The following is a 17,219-nucleotide window of genomic DNA, read 5'->3' as shown; positions in this document are numbered from 1 at the left end:
GGTCCATCTTAAAAGCGGCCGATGATGGAGAACCCAAGGGGGGTGGCACTGGGTGGCCTTTAAGGTCCCTTCCATCCCAAACCATTCCATGATTCCATGTCCCGTAACCCCCCCCCGGAGCTGGGGCTGGGATCCCAGCAGCTCTTCCCAAGAGGACCGGGAAGGTGACCAGGGACAATTGCTGCTTGGGACGTGGCCATCAATGACACCCTGCTGTCCACAGCCGTGGGTGTCATGGGAGGGGGGGGCGGTTCCTGGTGTCCGACGGGCCCCCCCCCCGGCTGCTGCAGGTGGGAAGATGGAGCTCAGGAAGGTGCGATGTCCCCGAGGCTGGCACCCCCCGAGGGACCGGGGGTCTGGGAGGTGTTGGGGTGCCCAGAGCACTAGGGGGGGTCAGGGGGATGCTGCGTCCTGGGGGACAGGCTGGCACCCCCCGGGGGATGGGGGCTCTATTGGGGTGGTGGGAGCGCTTGGCGGGGCGGGGGGGGGCTCAGAGGGATGCTCCGTCCTGGGGGACAGCATGGAACCCCCCCAGGGACCAGGGTTTTGCAAGGTGTTGGGGTGCCAAGAGCACCGGGGCGGGGGGGGGGGGGGCGGGGGGTCAGGGGGATGCTCCATCCTGAGGGACAGGCTGGCAGCCCCCGGGGGATGGGGGGTTTGGGGGGTGTTGAGGTGGTGGGAACACCGGGGGGGGGGGGGCTCAGAGGGGTGTTACATCCTGGGGGACAGGCTGGAACCCCCCCAGGGACCAGGGGTCTGCGCGGTGCTGGGACACGGGAGGGGGGGGGGGATATTGGGGGGGATGCAGGAGGGGGGATACAGGAGGGGGGGGGACACAGGAGTTGGGGGGGTGAAGGAGGGGGATGCAGGAGGGGGACAGAGGAGGGGGATACAGGAGGGGGGTGCAGGATGGGGGGATGCAGGAGTTGGGGGGATGCGGGGGGGGATGTTGGGGGGATGCAGGGGGGGGTACAGGAGGGGGATACAGGAGGGGGGTGCAGGAGGGGGGTGCAGGATGGGGGGATGCAGGAGTTGGGGGGATGCGGGGGGGGGATGTTGGGGGGATGCAGGAGGGGGGACGCAGGAGGGGGGGGTACAGGAGGGGGATACAGGAGGGGGGTGCAGGATGGGGGGATGCAGGAGTTGGGGGGATGCGGGGGGGGATGTTGGGAGGATGCAGGAGGGGGGACGCGGTGGGGGGGTGCAGGAGTTGGGGGGGTTGCAGAAGGGGGATGTGGGGGGGATGCAGGATGGGGGGGATGCAGGAGTTGGGGGGATGCGGGGGGGGATGTTGGGGGGGTGCAGAAGGGGGATGTGGGGGGGATGCAGGATGGGGGGATGCAGGGGGGGGGGATGCAGGAGTTGGGGGGATGCAGGAGTTGGGGGGGATGCGGGGGGGGATGTTGGGGGGATGCAGGAGGGGGGACGCAGGGGGGGGGATGCAGGAGTTGGGGGGATGCAGGAGTTGGGGGGATGTTGGGGGGATGCAGGAGGGGGGACGCAGGGGGGGGGACGCAGGAGGGGGGGGGATGCAGGAGTTGGGGGGATGTTGGGGGGATGCAGGAGGGGGGACGCAGGGGGGGGGACGCAGGAGGGGGGGGATGCAGGAGTTGGGGGGATGTTGGGGGGATGCAGGAGGGGGGACGCGGGGGGGGGGACGCAGGAGGGGGGGGATGCAGGAGTTGGGGGGATGCAGGATGGGGGGATGCGGGGGGGGGGGGGAATGGAGGAATGGGGAGGGGGATGCAGGAGGGGGGATGCGGGGGGGGGGGACACGGGGCCCACCCGGTTGCGTGGCCCAGCAGGTGCTGCCATGCCCGCCCCCTCCCCACTCGCCGGGGGGCCCGAGGCGGGGGGGGGGGACTGTCCCGTCGTCCCCCCCCGGAGCAGGCAGCCGGAGTGTCCCCGTCCCCGCGCCATGAAAGTAGCATTGTCCGGCCGCGGGACCCCATTCCGGGGCGGGGGGGGGGGGGAACAGCCACGCGGGGGGGCGACGGGGGGGGGGGGGGGGGGTGTCCTCACATCCCGACACCCCACCCGCCCCCCCCCGGCCCCCAACCTCCCCCCCCCTTTGATGTTTCCCCGGGCCGAGCCCTCGGGAACTGGGTGGGGAGGGGAAAAGAACCAAAAAAAAAAGCCCCCCCCCCCCCCCCCCCCCCCCCCCCCCCCCCCCCCCCCCGCCCCCGCTTTGGGAAATTCCCGGTGGTTTTCCCCCCGGGATCCCCGTTCCATCGGGCGGGAATACGGCGGGGCCCGGTAGCGCGGGGGGGGGCTCTGCGTGTTTCCCCCCCCCCCGGAACACATCGCCCCCCCCCAGTATAACCCAGCTCTCCGCCAGCACACACCAGCTCATCCCAGTATATCCCAGCTCCCCCCGAGCACCCCACAGCTCATCTCCAGCACACCCAGCTCCATCCCAGTATAACCCAGCTCAATCCCAGCACACCCCCAACTCAATCCCAGTAGAACCCAGATCAAAATCCCAGTATAACCCAGCTCCCACCAGTACTCCCCAGCTCAACCCCAGTATAACCCAGCTCCCTCCAGTACACCCCAGCTCCCCCCGAGCACCCCACAGCTCATCTCCAGCACACCCCAGCTCCATCCCAGTGTAACCCAGCTCAATCCCAGCACACCCCAACTCAATCCCAGTAGAACCCAGATCAATCCCAGTATAACCTAGCTCAATCCCAGTATAATCCAGCTCTCCCCAATACTCCCCAGCTCAATCCCAGTATAACCCAGCTCAATCCCAGCACAGCCAACTCAATCCCAGTATAACCCAGCTCAATCCCAGTATAACCCAGCTCCCACCCAGTACTCCCCAGCTCAATCCCAGTATAACCAAGCTCTCCCACAGCACACCCCAGCTCAATCCCAGTATAACCCAGATCAATCCCAGTATAACCTAGCTCAATCCCAGTATAATCCAGCTCTCCCCAATACTCCCGAGCTCAATCCCAGTATAACCCAGCTCAATCCCAGCACACCCCAACTCAATACCAGTATAACCCAGGTCAATCCCAGTATAACCCAGCTCAATCCCAGTATAACCCAGCTCCCCCCCAGCACAACCCAACTCAATCCTAGTATAACCCAGCTCAACCCCAGTATAACCCAGCTCCCTCCCAGTACACCCCAGCTCCCCCCGAGCAGCCCCCAGCTCATCTCCAGTACTCCCCAGCTCAATCCCAGTATAACCCAGCTCTCCCCCAGCACACCCCAGCTCCATCCCAGTATAACCCAGATCAATCCAGCATAACCTACCTCGATCCCCATATAACCCAGCTCTCCCCAGTACTCCCCAGCTCAATCCCAGTATAACCCAGCTCAATCCCAGCACACACCAACTCAATCCCAGTATAACCCAGCTCAATCCCAGTATAACCCAGCTCCCACCCAGTACTCCCCAGCTCAATCCCAGTATAACCAAGATCTCCCCCAGCACACGCCAGATCAATCCCAGTATAACCCAGCTCAATCCCAGCACACCCCAGCTCAATCCCAGTATAACCCAGATCAATCCCAGTATAACCTAGCTCAATCCCAGCATAACCCAGCTCCCCCCCAGCACAACCCAACTCAATCCCAGTATAACCCAGCTCAACCCCAGTATAACCCAGCTCCCTCCCAGTACACCCCAGCTCCCCCCGAGCACCCCACAGCTCATCTCCAGTACTCCCCAGCTCAATCCCAGTATAACCCAGCTCTCCCTCAGCACACCCCAGCTCCATCCCAGTATAACCCAGCTCAATCCCAGCACACCCCAACTCAATCCCAGTAGAACCCAGATCAATCCCAGTATAATCTAGCTCAATCCCAGTATAACCCAGCTCAATCCCAGTACACCCCAGCTCCCCCCGAGCACCCCACAGCTCATCTCCAGCACACCCCAGCTCCATCCCAGTATAACCCAGCTCAATCCCAGCACACCCCAACTCAATCCCAGTACTCCCCAGCTCAATCCCAGTATAACCCAGCTCCCACCCAGTACTCCCCAGCTCAATCCCAGTATAACCCAGCTCAATCCCAGTATAACCCAGCTCTCCCCCAGCACACCCCAGCTCACCTCCAGTACTCCCCAGCTCAATCCCAGTCTCCTGCCCCCCCCCACTCTGCTGACAGCCCCCGTCCCGCCCCGGGGGGAGAGGAGGCGCAGCGATACCCCCCGCGCTCACCGGAGCTCCGGTGCCCTGCCGGGCTGAGGGACGTGCCCGGGGACAGCGGTGCCGGTGGCGGTGCCGGTGGCGGTGCCGGCGGGGTGAAAGCCGGGAGCGCGGGATCCCGCGGGTTTGGCTGGAGCTTCCGTTCCCGTGGGAGAACCGGCTCGGCGCGTCCCGGTTGACGGTCCGACACCGCCGGGGCTGCCAGGATCCCACCGGAGATCCCACCAGGATCCCACCGGAGATCCCACCAGGATCCCGGCCAACGCCACCCAAACTCCGGGCGATGCCTGCCGGCGGCTTTCCCTGGCCTTCCTCTTCCTCCTCCTCCTCCTCCTCCTCCTCTTCCTCGCCGCGTCCCGGTACCTCTGCCAAGGCCTGGAGGATCGCTCCGGCACCTCGCGGCTGCCAGCGGGACGGTGGCTTCTTCCTCCTCCGGTAATGGCGAGCTGGCTTCTCGCCCCGGGACCATGCTCTGGGGGGGGGTGGGGGGGGGGGTGGCGACTGGGGGATCCCCTCCATCCAGGGTTGGTGGGGGGGGGGGGGAAAGAGGGGGGTCTGCAGGGCTCTGGAACCGCTGGAATTCCCACGTACACCCCTAAAAATCAGCTTTTGGAGGGACGGGCTGGCTCCGGGTGGGTGCCGGGATGAAAAGCCACCCCCCCCCCCCAACCCCCCCTTCAAGAGCCACCGGGGGTTTGCTAGGGGTGCCCCCCCCCCCCCCCCCCCGCCACGGCTACCGGGGCCGAGCTGTTACGGGAAGCAGCCAGGATGGGGCTATTTATAGAAATATGGGAATTTTGCACCCCTCCGTGCCCCACTTCACCCCCCCCCCCGCCTCAAAGTAGGTCCAAGAAAGAAAGCCCCCCCGGGGTAATTTGGGGGTGTCGGGGGGGATGTTCACAGTGCGTGCTGTGGATTTTTAGCCCCCCTCCCGGTGCCACACATCTGCCCCCCCCCCCCCCAAACCATCAGTGGTGGCTCCGGGGGGGGGTCCGGCGGTGGGACCCCCGCGGCCGTCGGGGTGTTGGTGCCCCGGGGTGGGGGGTGTTTGCGGATGGACGGGACCCCGTGAAACCACTGAAATGCAGAGATGGGGGGGGGGGGGGGTGTCCTCTCCTGCCCACCCCCCCCCCACCCCACGGCGCCAGCGTCACGCTTGAGGAGAAAAAAAATAAAAATAATCTAAAAATAATTCGGGGTTTCCCGTCCAGGCGGGGCAGGTTAAAGAGCATCGCTGTGCCCCCCCCTCCCCCGCCCACACCCCCCCCCCCCCCCCGGCATGGCCTTCCTCCTTCTCCTCATCCTCCCCCCATCCCGGCTGGTGATGCTGCCCCCGGGGGGGGGGACATCCCAAATCTGCAGGTGATGGGGTCCCCCCCACCCGCCCCGTCCCCACCGGCGGCGTCCCGCACTTCCCCGGGCCAAAGCGGGGGGTGTGACAGAGTGGCCCTGGCACAGTGTCACCCGGCTACTGGGGGGGGTCCTGGGTGTGAGGTGGGTGCCTGAGACCCCCCCTGAGGAGCTGGAAGTGCTGAGTGCCATGGGGGGGGACCCCCACGGAGGAAGGGGGGCCTTTTCCTGTTGGATTGGCCCCTTTTCTGAGAGCTTTGACCCTTTTCCAGGAGTTTTGCCCCTTTCCTGCAAGTTTTGCCCTTTTTTTCCCAGGAGCTTTGCCCCTTTCCCGGAGCTTTGCCCCTTTTCCAGGAGTTTTGCCCCTTTTCAGGGAGTTTTGACACTTTTCTGGAGCCCCTTTTCCCAGGAGTTTTCCCCCTTTTCTGGAAGTTTTGCCCCTTTTTTTTCTCCCAGGAGCTTTGCCCCCTTTCCAGAGTTTTGACACTTTTCCAGGAGTTTTGCCCCTTTTCTGGAAGTTTTGCCCCTTTTTTTCTCCCAGGAGCTTTGCCCCCTTTCCAGAGTTTTGACACTTTTCCAGGAGTTTTCCCCCTTTTCTGGAATTTTTGCCCCTTTTTTTGGGAGTTTTGCCCCCTTTTCCAGGAATTTTTGATCCTTTTCCTGGAGTTTTGCTCCTTTTCTTGGGAGTTTTGGGCCCTTTATGGCTTCCTTTGCTCCTTTTCTGGGAATGTTGCCCCTTTCCTGGGAGTTTTGCCCCTTTTCTGGCTTCCTTTGCCCCTTTTCTGGAAGTTTTGCCCCTTTTCCAGGGTCTTTGCCCGTTTCCTGCGAGTTTTGGGCCTTTTTTAAGTGTTTTGCCGCTTTTCTGGGAGCTTTGCCCCTTTCCTGGGAGTTTTGCCTCTTTCCCAGGAGTTTTGGGCCTTTTCTGGCTTCCTTTGCCCCTTTTCTGGGAATTTTGCCCCTTTTCTCCCAGGAGTTTTGCTCCTTTCCCTGGAGTTTTGCCCCTTTCTGGGAGCCGTGTGGGGTGGGGGGGTGCCGGGGGTGTCCCTGGCTCTGGGGTGTCCCTGCTGGTGCCGCAGCCCAGGACACGCGTCACTGGGGAGAAGGGGAACGAGCGGGACCTCGGGAATGAGGAACGCCCCGGCTCCCTGCCCCCGGGATCCTGAGGCCTTCCTCCTCACCCTCCTCCTCCTCACCTTCCTCGTCACCCTTCTCCCCCTCTTCCTCCTCCTCCTCACCCTCCTCCTCACCTTCCTTGTCACCCTCCTCCTCTTCCTCATCTTCCTCATCACCCTCATCCTCCTCATATTCCTTGTCCTCCTCCTCCCCCCTCCTCCTCCTCCTTCTTCTCATCTTCCTCCTCACCTTCCTTGTAATCCTCCTCCTCCTCACCCTCCTCCTTCTCCTCATCACCTTCCTTGTCACCCTCCTCACCCTCCTCATCATTGCCCTCCTCATCACCATCCTCATCGCCCTCCTCATTCTCCTCCTCCTCACCTTCCTCCTCCCCCTCCACCTCCTCCTCCTCCTCCTCCTCACCTTCCTCCACCTCCTCCTCCTCACCCTCCTTTCTCCTCCTCCTCGACTTTCTCACCCTCCTCCTCATCACCCTGCTCCTCATCACCCTCCTCCTCATCACCCTCCTCATTATAGCTGTCCTCCTCCTTCTCCTCACCCTCATCACCTTCTTCCTCTTCCTCACTCTCCTCACCCTCCTCCTCACCCTCCTCATTATCACCTTCCTCCTCACCCTCATCACCTTCCTCCTCACTCTCCTCCTCCTCCTCCTCCTCGCCCTCCTCCTCCTCACCTTCCTCATGCTCCTCCTCATCACCCTCCTCATTTTTGCCCTCCTCCTCACCTTCCCCATCCTCCTCCTCCTCACCCTCCCCATTATCACCCTCCTCCTCGCCTTCCTCCTCTTCCTCCTCACTACCCTCCTCCCCCTCCTCCTCATCCTCCCCCTCCTAATCACCCTCCTGGCCACCCCCCCCGCCCCCCATGCTCGGGGCGGTGAATCGGCGGCAGAAGGAGCCCCCGGAGCCCCCGCAGCCCCTTTCCCAGCGCCGGCCTTTGCTGCCCGCACACGCCCGAACTGCCCCCGCCCCCACTCCCCACCCCCCCGCACTGCCCCGGGCCCCCCCGCCCTGCGATATTATTGACTTGCCGTATTTACCCCCCACCGCGCCCCGCCGAGAGCTCCGGGAAACGAAAGAGCTTCACCGTCCCCCCCCCCCCCCCCCGCCCCCCGCCCCCCACGGCCCTCGGGGGGACGGGACCCCGCGGGGTGGGGGTGGGGGGTGGCTCGGGGTGCTGGGGGGGGGCCATCCCGACACCCCGCTTCTGCTTTCGGCCGGGTTCCTGCTGGCCGAGGATCCCCCTTCGGCGAGTTTCGGTGCGGGGGAAGCGGCGCTTTCGATTCCCGGCCCCGGGGTGACGGTGGCCACGGCTCCTCTGCCGGGCTGGGTCCCTCCCTTGGGACACCGGGGACATCGGGGACATCGTCCCAGTCCCAGATGGCCACTGTCCCAGATGGCCACTGTCCCAGATGGCCACGGTCCCACCTGAGGATCCTTTCATAACTTAGCCAGAAAGGGGTAAAAACCCCCTTGGAGCCAGGCTGGTTGCCCCGTGTGACCGGTTGCCCCGTGTGACCAGCAGTGTGGTGGCTTGGTGGCCACCATGTCCACCAATGGCCATCCCTGCTCCCACCAGTCCCCCCCCCCCCCCAATCTCCGCGTCCCCTGGGACCCCTGTGGGTGAGGGCTTGGGGTCCGTGGGGGTCCCGGGGTGATGGGGACGTGGTGGCTACCCGGCCACTCATCCCACCCTCACTGGTGGCCATGAGTTGACAAGTCCTGGTGGCCCCAGCGCACTCCGTCCTCGGTGGCCCCGGTGCCGAGGGGGGGCCGTGCCGCTTTCCGGGGACCACCCTCCCCACTTTCTTCCTTCCTCTCTCGCCGAAGGCCCTGCCCCATCCCCGCCATCACCCGGGGCTCGTCCGGCCACCGGCCTCCGGCTTCCTCCTCCTGCTCGCCCATGGCGGCGGCCGGCGGCCCTGGGCTGCTGCGCTGATGCCGCAGGTTTTGCCGGGGAGCTTTTGCCGTTATTATTGCGACACGTTCCCCTCCCCCCGGCCCCCCTCCACCGTGTGACGGGGAACACCCCCCCCCCCGCCGAGGCTCGGCGTTTCGGCAAGTTCCCGATCGCCAAAGCGGCGTTTGAGGAAGTCCTCGGCTTGGCAGAGCCGCCGCACTGGCCATGGGCCACCAGCCCCATCCTCCTCCCAGGTACCGTTGCTTTGCCCCCTCCTTTAATTAGCTCTCTTTGATTAACGAGCCCAAGGGCAAGGCCCGGCTGTGGGCAGGCGTTGCTGGCGTTGCCGGTTGGGTTGCCGGCGCCGGAGGAAGGATGGGGCTGGGATTTGGGGTGGAAAAAACGGGTGCTGCTCGCCCGACGGGCTCTTCTGCCTCTTCAGTGTCTCGCCCGGCCGCCGTGATGGTGTCACCACAAGCCCGGCAGCCACCGGCCCCCCCTCGGAGCGGCTCTGCCACCGCCGCCCCCACCGGCACCTCGTTAGGGGCAACCAGGGTAGAGCCGGGGGCCACGGGGGCCACGGGGGCCGTGGCTCTGCCGGAGCCGGTGAAGGCAGCGCGATGGCCCACCACCCCCCAACCACAGCCCACCGCCCGTCCCAACCCATCCCCAGCTCGTTAACCTAATGAGCCCGGCCCTCGTTACCGCTGGTGCCGCTCGCTCGGTGCTTTTTGGTGCTGTTTGCTGCTTTTTTGGTGCTCCTCGATGCCGTTCGGTGCTCCTCGGTGCTTTTTGGTGGTGTTTGCTGCTTTTTTGGTGTTGTTCGGTGCTTCTCAGTGCCATTTGGTGTTTCTCAGTGCTCCTTGGTGCCTTTTGGTGCTGTTTGGTGTTTTTTGGTGTTGTTCGGTGCTCCTTGGTGCCATTCGCTGCTCCTCGGTGCTTTTCGGTGCTCCGCGGGGCCCTTTGGTGCTGTTTGGTGCCTTTTGGCATTGTTTGGTGCTCCTCGGTGCTTTTTGGTGCTCCTTGGTGCTTTTTTGGTGTTGTTTGGCGCTTCTTGGTGCTGCTCAGTGCTCCTTGGTTCCGTTTGGTGCTCCTCGGTGCTTTTTGGTGTTGTCTGGTGCTTTTTGGTGTTGTCTGGTGCTCCTCTGGGCTTCTCGGTGTCGCTCGGTGCTCCTTGGTCCTGCTCGGTGCCACTCGGTGCTTCTTGGTGCCGCTCGGTACTTCTTTTCGGTATGGTGCTTTTGGGTGCCGCTCGCTGCTTTTCCGTGCCTCTCGGTGCTTTTTTGGTGCTCCTCGATGATTCTTGGTGCCTCTCGGTGCCGCTCGGTACTTTTCGGTGCTTTTCGGTGCTCCTTGGTGCCACTCGGTGCTTCTCGCGTGTCACTCGGTGCTCCCTGGTGCCGTCTGGTGCCCCTTGGTGCCGTTTGGTGAATCTCGGTGCTTTTTGGTGCTTTTCGGTGCTCCTTGGTGCTTCTCGGTTCTACTCGGTGCTTTTTGGTGCCTCTCGGTGCCTCTCGGTGCTGCTCGGTGGCCGATGCCCTGCCGGGAAGCAAAGCCAGGGCCCATCTCTGGGGCCGGGGGGGGCGCTGCGAAGGGGGGGGCACAGCCATTCCTTGGCTTAACGCTGCTTTGGAAAGGCCCCCGGGTGTCCCCGGGGCTGGGGGCGCCGGCACAGGGACGGGGAGAGGGTCCCTGGTGCCTCATCTCTCCTGGAGCTCAAAAACAGCCTCCAAACCCCCCCTTTTCTGAGCTGGGGGGGTCCCGGCGGGGACCAGGGCAGCTGTGTGACCCCCCCCCCCCCGCCCCGACAAAGCCACCAGCCCCCCGGTTTGAGAGCAGAGGGACGGGTGACCCTTCGGTCCAGGCGACGGGGACCGTCCCCGGTCACCCCCGGGATGGAGGGGGGGACACACACTGAGGCCAGTGTGGGCTTGGGATGGGGGTGGCGGGGTCCGTCCCCGGCTGATGGCAGCCCCAGCGGGTTTTCGGCCCCCCCCTGCCCCTTGTCACGCAGCTCTTAAGTCTCTTACAAAACGGCGTCACCTAATCCCAGGGAGGAATGCGGTGGGTAAGCACAGCCCGGATCGGGGAGCCCCAAGGGAGGAGGGGGGGGACAGGGATGGGGTGACCCCCCCCGCCCCCGACGCCCCCGAAGGGTCCCCATCAGCCTTGTGAAGGGGTTACGGCGGGTTGGTTTTCCTTCTGGAATGCACTGGTGTGGGCTGGGACGGGGTTCAAGGGTTAAAGGCCGGAGCAGGGAGCCCGGCGAGGCCCCGGTGAATGATTGACCCACTGGGGGATAAGGGACGGGAGCCACGGGGTGACATCGGCGCCACGCGGCCCTCGGCACAGCCTTGTCCCCTGTCCCCAGTCCCTGTCCCCGCTCCCCATCCCCGCTCCCGGTCCCCAATCCCCATCCCTGGTCCCCATCCTCGCTCCCCATCCCCAGTCCCCGTCCCCAGTCCTCATCCCCGGTCCCCATCCCTGGTCCCCGTCTCAGCTCCCCATCCCTGGTCCACATCCCCACTCCCTGTCCCCAGTCCCCATCCCTGGTCTGTGTCCCCGCTCCCCATCCCTGGTCCCTGTCCCCAGTCCTCATTCCTGATCCCCATCCCTGCTCCCTGGCCCTGCTTCCCGCCCCATGTCCCCATCCCTGTCCCCAGTCCCCACCCCTGGTCCCTGTCCTGGCTCCCCATCCCCGGTCCTTATCCCCAGTCCCCATCGTTGTTCCCTGGTCCCCATACCCGCTCCCCACTCCCCGTCCCCATTCCCAGTCCCCATCCCCGCTCCCTGTCCCCACTCTCCGTCCCCGGTCCCCATCCCCGGTCCTCATCCTTGGTCCACATCCCCACTCTCCGTCCTTGCTCCCTGTCCCCAGTACCCATCCCTGGTCCCCGTCCCCGCTCCTTATCCTCATCACCGTCCCTGGTCCTCATACCTGGTCCCCGTCCCTAGTCCCTGTTCCTGATCCCCATCCCTGCTCCTTATCCCTGGACCCCGGTCCCCATCCCTGTCCCCATCCCTGCTCCCTGTCCCTGCTCCCCATCCCCAGTCCCTGTCCCCACTCCCCATCCCTGGTCTGTGTCCCTGTCCCAGTCCCCGGTCTCCATCCCCAGTCCCCATCCCTCCTCCCTGGTCCACGTCCCCACTCCCCATCCTCACTCCCTGTCCCCAGTCTTCATCCCGATCTCCGTCCCCGCTCCCTATCCCCGTCGCCGTCCCTGGTCCTCATACCTTGTCCCCAGTCCCTGTTCCTAGTCCCCATCCCTGATTCCCATCCCTGCTCCCCATCCCTGGACCCTGTTCCCCATCCACGCTCCCAATCCCCAGTACCCGTCCCTAGTCCCCATCCCTGCTCCCTGTCCCCAATCCCCATCCTCATGCCTCGTCCCTGGTCCCCATCCCCGCTCCCCATCCCTGCTCCCCGTCACGGCTCCCCATCCTCACCCCCTGTCCCCAGTACCCGTCCCTGCTCCCCGTCCCTGCTCCCCGTCCTCGGTCCCCATCCCTGCTCCCTGTCCCCAGTTCCCATCTTCACTCCTCGTCCCAGCTCCCTGCCCCAGCTCCCCATCCCTGTCCCCTGTCCTCATCCCTGGCCCTGCTCCCCGTCCCCATCCCCGATGAACAGGAGCAATGGCCGCCCCAGGGTCTGTCCGACGCCACCTCGATGGCCTCAGCACCTGTGCTGCCATCACCAGTGGCACTGGGTGACGCTTGCGGTGACTCCGGGAAGGGGACACGTGTGGGGCCCCCCCCCGCCGGTGTCACCATGTCCCCAGGACGCGGGCCGCGGAGCACCCATAGCCCCGTGACAGCGGTGTCACCCAGCGCCGTCACTTGGCTATTTTTATAGGAAATGGGTTGTTTTTTATAGCTGCGGGGGTGGGCGAGGGATGGGGCCAGTCTGTGCATGGTGGGTCCCCCCCCCCCGGGTTTTTATGCGGATTCAGGGATTTTTGGCGCTGCTGGTTGGCTTTACTGGGACCAGCGGGAAGCTCCTGGGGGCTGGAACCGTCCCCCGCTGCCGCGAGCGCCGTCCGGTGGGGCCTGACTCAGAGCCAGCGTGACTGTCCTTGGGCCCGTTTTGACCCATTTCGGCCCATTTCCAGCCCCAGGAAACCCTCCTCCTCCTCCTCCTCCTCCTCAGTGGGGCTAAAAAAGCCGCCACCAAACCCCAAAATAACAACGTGCGCCGGGGTCACCGGCGGCGCCGTGAGGAGGGTGGCCCGTGTGTGTCCCCCCGCTCCTCCGGCTGCCCACCCAGGATCGGGCCCGTCCCCCGTTGCCCACCCAGCCCTGGGGGGGGTGACAGTCATGGGGGGTGGCAGCTAGCGGGGGGTGACAGCTGTAGGGGGGGGGACAACAGTCCTGGGGGGGGACAGCCTTGGGGCGGAACATCACTGGGGGGTGACAGTCATGGGGGGGGGGGGGGGAAGGCAACCCTGGGGGGGTGACAGGCCTGGGGGGGGGGGCAGCCAGCAGCTCCCCCCGGCTCCTCCCTGTCCCAAAATCAGGCCCCGTCCCCCCCGTCCCCGCCAGGTGCCTGGGACATCCCGCTGTCCCTCGGCGCTGTCACTGCTGTATCCTGCCGGGGGGGGGTCCGGCTGCAGGGGGGAGGGGGGAGGTTCAGGCCCCCCCTACCCTGTGCCCCCCCCCCCGCCTGGGAACCGTGGCACCGTGCCTCGGGGCGGGGGGGTGGCACCTACACCTTGTCATCTCCAGCGGGACCCTCTGGCGTCCCCAGGGTGCGGGGGACACGGAGGGAGGGGGACACACCGAGGTGTGTGTGTGTGTGTGGGGGGGGGGGGGTCGGGGACGAGGCGTTTAAAAACTCCATTTCAATGGGAAATAGAAATTTTGGGGCCGCTCCTGACCCCGCGCTCACCCTGACTTCTTCCTTCCCCCCTCCCCTCTCCCTCCAGGTGCTGAGACCGGCCTGAGATGCACTGAGCGGCGTCGGGTCTCAGCCACACACCTCGCACCGACACCCCCCACCCCCCCCCCCCCGCCATGGAGGAAGAGGAGGAGGATGCGGGGGGGTCCCTGCCGGTGGCCGCCTGGCTGGGAGCCCTCCACCTCGCCCAGTACGTGGAGCCCTTCCAGCGGGGCGAGCTGCGGTCCGTGCAGGATTGCCGGGGGCTAACGGACGAAGGACTCACTCGCCTGGGGGTGCTGCTACCCGGCCACCGTCGCCGCATCCTCCTGGGCTTGCAAAAAGCTTTCGCCGACCCCCCCGGCCCCCCCCAGCCCCCCCTCAGGAAACCCCTGCCCATGAAACGCCACATTTTCCGCCAAAGCGCCGCGGCGGGGCAGGAAAAACCGCAGGAATCCCCGTGTCCCCCCGTCTCCGGCGGGATGGTGGAGTCGGGGGGGGCCACCCAGCTGCCCCCCCCCATCCCACCCAGGGTGGGCTGTCACCCCCCCCTCAAATTCTCCCCGTCCTCGCCACCGGCTGATGGCCCCGAGCCCTCCCCCGCCCCCCGCAGCCGCCCCCCGGCCCCGGAGGTGGCCGAGCCCCCCCACTTCGCCGAGAAACGCCCCCCCGAAAGCGTTGTGACCCCCCCCCGGCCACCGCTGCCGGCCAAGCGGCATCAGCTGGAGGGCAAGTGCCAGTCCCTGAAGACCCCCCCGCCCCCCAGCCGTCCCCCCGTGCTGCCCCCCAGGGCCGTGTCCCAGAGGAGGTAAGGGGGCTTCGGGGGGGGGGACAACATGAGCCTGGGGGGGCCCCCGAGGTGGCGGGGTCCCCAGAGGGGGGTGTTGGCATGTGGGTGGGACCCTCGGGTGGGTGATGGTGGGGGTCGTCTGGGGATACACGCTCCCCCCCCCAGCCCCAGCACATCCCCTGGGGGTACCCCCCCCCCAGCACATCCCCCTGGGGGTATCCAACCCCCCCAGACCTCAGCATATCTCTTGGGGTACCCCCCCCTCCCCAAACACCCCCCCCACCCAGCACATCCCCTAGGGTACCCAACCCCCCCAACCCGAGCATCCCCCTGGGGGTACCCCCACCCCCCCAGGACCCCAGCACACCCCCTGGGGTCCCCTCCCCACACCACATCCCCCTGGGGGGCCCCAGCAGGCTCGGGGCGGGGGGATCAGGAGAGGGGCTGGGGGGGGGAGGGGGGATCAGGAGGGGGGATGTGTGTGGGGGGGGGTCCGGCCGGGGGCTGTGGCTGCTCTTGTCGCGACAGCGGTGCCCCCTAGTGTCACACTGTCGCGGTGCGTGTGTGTGGGGGGGTCATCACCTCCGGGAACACCCCAGCTTTGTCCCCATCCCCTTTTGGGGGGTGGGGGGGGGCAAATCCCGCCGGTGGGCTCGGCGGGCGGGGGGGCTGCGGCTCTTCCCCCTCCCGACCTCCATGCACCTTTCGGGGGCGGGGGCGGTGGGGGGGGGGGGATAGATTTATTTTGTCCTTGGCTGGATGAGACCACCCTGGGCACCCTGGGGCTGGGTTTCTGTGTCGTGTTCCCCCCCCCCACGGCAGCTTGGGGGGGGTGGAGGGGGGGCAGAGCCCGGTGCCGGCAGCGCTGAGACCCGATGAACTCGTCACACCCGAAACCGCAGCTCCGCGTCGCGGGGTTCGGGGGGGCGGGGGGGGGGGGGGGGGACGACGCCGGGCTGGTGCGGCCGGATGACGCCAAACGGGGTTTGGTGACAGCAGCGCCCGCAGCCCCCCTCCCCCCCCGCGGTGTCCTGTGCCCCCCCCCCCCCCCGCCTCCCCCGGCTCGTCACACACCCCCCACCCCCCCGAGCCGCAGCACCTCCCTGCCGGCATCCTGCCGGGGGGGGAGAGCATGTGGGGGACGCAGACGGGACGCTGAGCAGCACCCCCCCTCCCAGGCCCCCCCCCCAGGTCCCCCCCAGGACCCCCCCAGCGCCCCAAGGGACGTGCTGCTGGAGCCGAGGGGGGGGTCCAGCAGGTTCCCGAGGGGACACAGATTGCTGTTCTGGCGGGGGGGGGAATGTGGGGGCCACAGGTGGGATGCTCAGCATCATCCCCCCCCCCCCCCGAACCCCCCCAGGACCCCCCAGCACCCCAAGGGACGTGCTGCTGGAGCCGGGGGGGGGCATCCAGCAGGTCCCCAAGGGGACACAGAGCCCTGTTCTGGCGGGGGGGGTGGGAATGTGGGGGCCACAGACGGAATGCTGAGTATCATCCCCAACCCCCCCTCGCCCCGAACCCCCCCAGGACCCCCCCAGCACCCCAAGGGACGTGCTGCTGGAGCCAGGGGGGGGCATCCAGCAGGTCCCCAAGGGGACACAGAGCCCGGTTCGGGGGCGGGGGGGGGTTGCCCCATCTCTGTGTGACGGTGCTGGGTGAGACGCCCCCCCGCCCCCCCGAGGATGGAAATGGGGGGGCTGCTGGCTGAACCCCCCCCCGACCGTGCTCCAGCCGGATCTGGGGGGGCAGGACCCCTGCCCTCGCCTGGGTAGAGGTGGGTGCAGGTCACCCCCCCCCCGCCAAAATGCTTCCCGCCCCCCCCCCCGCAAATGCTTTGCCCGCCCCCCCCGGAGGGGGGGTCTGAGAGCCACAAAGGGCAGGCGATGGGTGGGCTAGCACCCCATGGGGTGGGCAACCACCCGCGGCTCGGCATGGCGAGGGGGGGTCTCCACCTCCCCATCTGCACCGAGGTGGTCCCCAAACCCCCCCCCCCCCGCCGCCAACAAAGTAGCCTTGCGGGAGGGGGGGGGGGGAGGAGGGGGGGGGGGGAGGGTGGGGGGGGCGCTTCTTCAACCCTGCCCCTCTCCGGGAGGTGGCCAGTGAGCGGCCAAGGCCGGTGGCCAGCGGTTTGGTGGCGGCTTTGCCGGCTCAGGAAGTTTGGCTCGTGGGCGAGAGCGCGGCGCAGGAAGTGCCGGGGGGGGGTGACGAGCTCCGCTTCCCCCCCCCCCCACCCACCCCACGCCGCGACAACAACCCCCCAACAACCCCCTCCCCCCCCCTCCCCCCCGCCCCCAACAACAGCCCCGCCATCGCCGCACCGACGGGGCCCCGCTCGCCCACCACGGGTAGGGATGGCCAGCGCGGCCACCGCGGGGAAGGGGGTGAGGGGAAACGGGCGCTGCCGGAGCCACCATGGCCGCCCCTTGGGCTCGGGCGGCTGCTTCCTGCTCCGGCCGCGCCGGGGGACGGCGGGCAACTAACTGGCCCGCGGGGCAACTGGCCCCCGGGGGGCAGCGGCTGCCCCTCGGGTGGGGCAGGGATGGGGGCAACGGGTTGCCGGGGGGAGGGCGGGACGTTGGCGCCGGGGGTCGCCAACTGCTGTGGGTCACCGGCCGCCATCGGTCACCGGCTGCTGCTGGGGGGGGGCACTGGTCGCCGTGGGTCGGCTGCTGCTGGGGGGCGCTGGCCACTGTGGGTCACCGGCTGCTGGGGGGCACTGGGTGCCGTGCGTCACCGGCTGCTGGGGGGCACTGGCCACCGTGGGTCACTGGGTGCCGTGGGGCACTGGCCACTGGGGGGCACTGGGTGCCGTGGGTCACCGGCTGCTGGGGGGCACTGGCCACCGTGGGTCACTGGGTGCCGTGGGGCACTGGCCGCTGGTGGGCACTGGGTGCCGTGGGTCACCGGCTGCTGGGGGGCTCTGGCCACTGTGGGTCACCAAGCGCCGTGGGTCACTGGCTGCCGTGGGTCTCCAACTGTTGTGGCTTGCAGTGGGTCACCGGCTGCT

At 67.1% G+C, this 17,219-nt stretch overlaps 1 protein-coding gene across 1 annotated transcript in view; it reads left to right on the top strand.

Annotated features, from left to right (window-relative positions):
• The first annotated feature begins 4,165 nt into the window (after positions 1 to 4,165).
• Positions 4,166 to 17,219, top strand: part of ARAP1 (ArfGAP with RhoGAP domain, ankyrin repeat and PH domain 1) — a 61,267-nt gene continuing 48,213 nt past the window's right edge. The window contains 2 exon segments of the mRNA XM_063328026.1: positions 4,166 to 4,601; positions 13,472 to 14,230. Coding sequence (XP_063184096.1) covers positions 13,560 to 14,230 — 671 coding nt within the window. The 5' untranslated portion in view covers positions 4,166 to 4,601; positions 13,472 to 13,559.

The sequence above is a fragment of the Chroicocephalus ridibundus genome, chromosome 1 (assembly GCF_963924245.1).
Source record: "Chroicocephalus ridibundus chromosome 1, bChrRid1.1, whole genome shotgun sequence".
In the NCBI taxonomy this organism is placed as follows: domain Eukaryota; kingdom Metazoa; phylum Chordata; class Aves; order Charadriiformes; family Laridae; genus Chroicocephalus; species Chroicocephalus ridibundus.
Note: the sequence above shows the minus strand (reverse complement) of the source record. Positions and strands in the feature narration are given on the sequence as shown.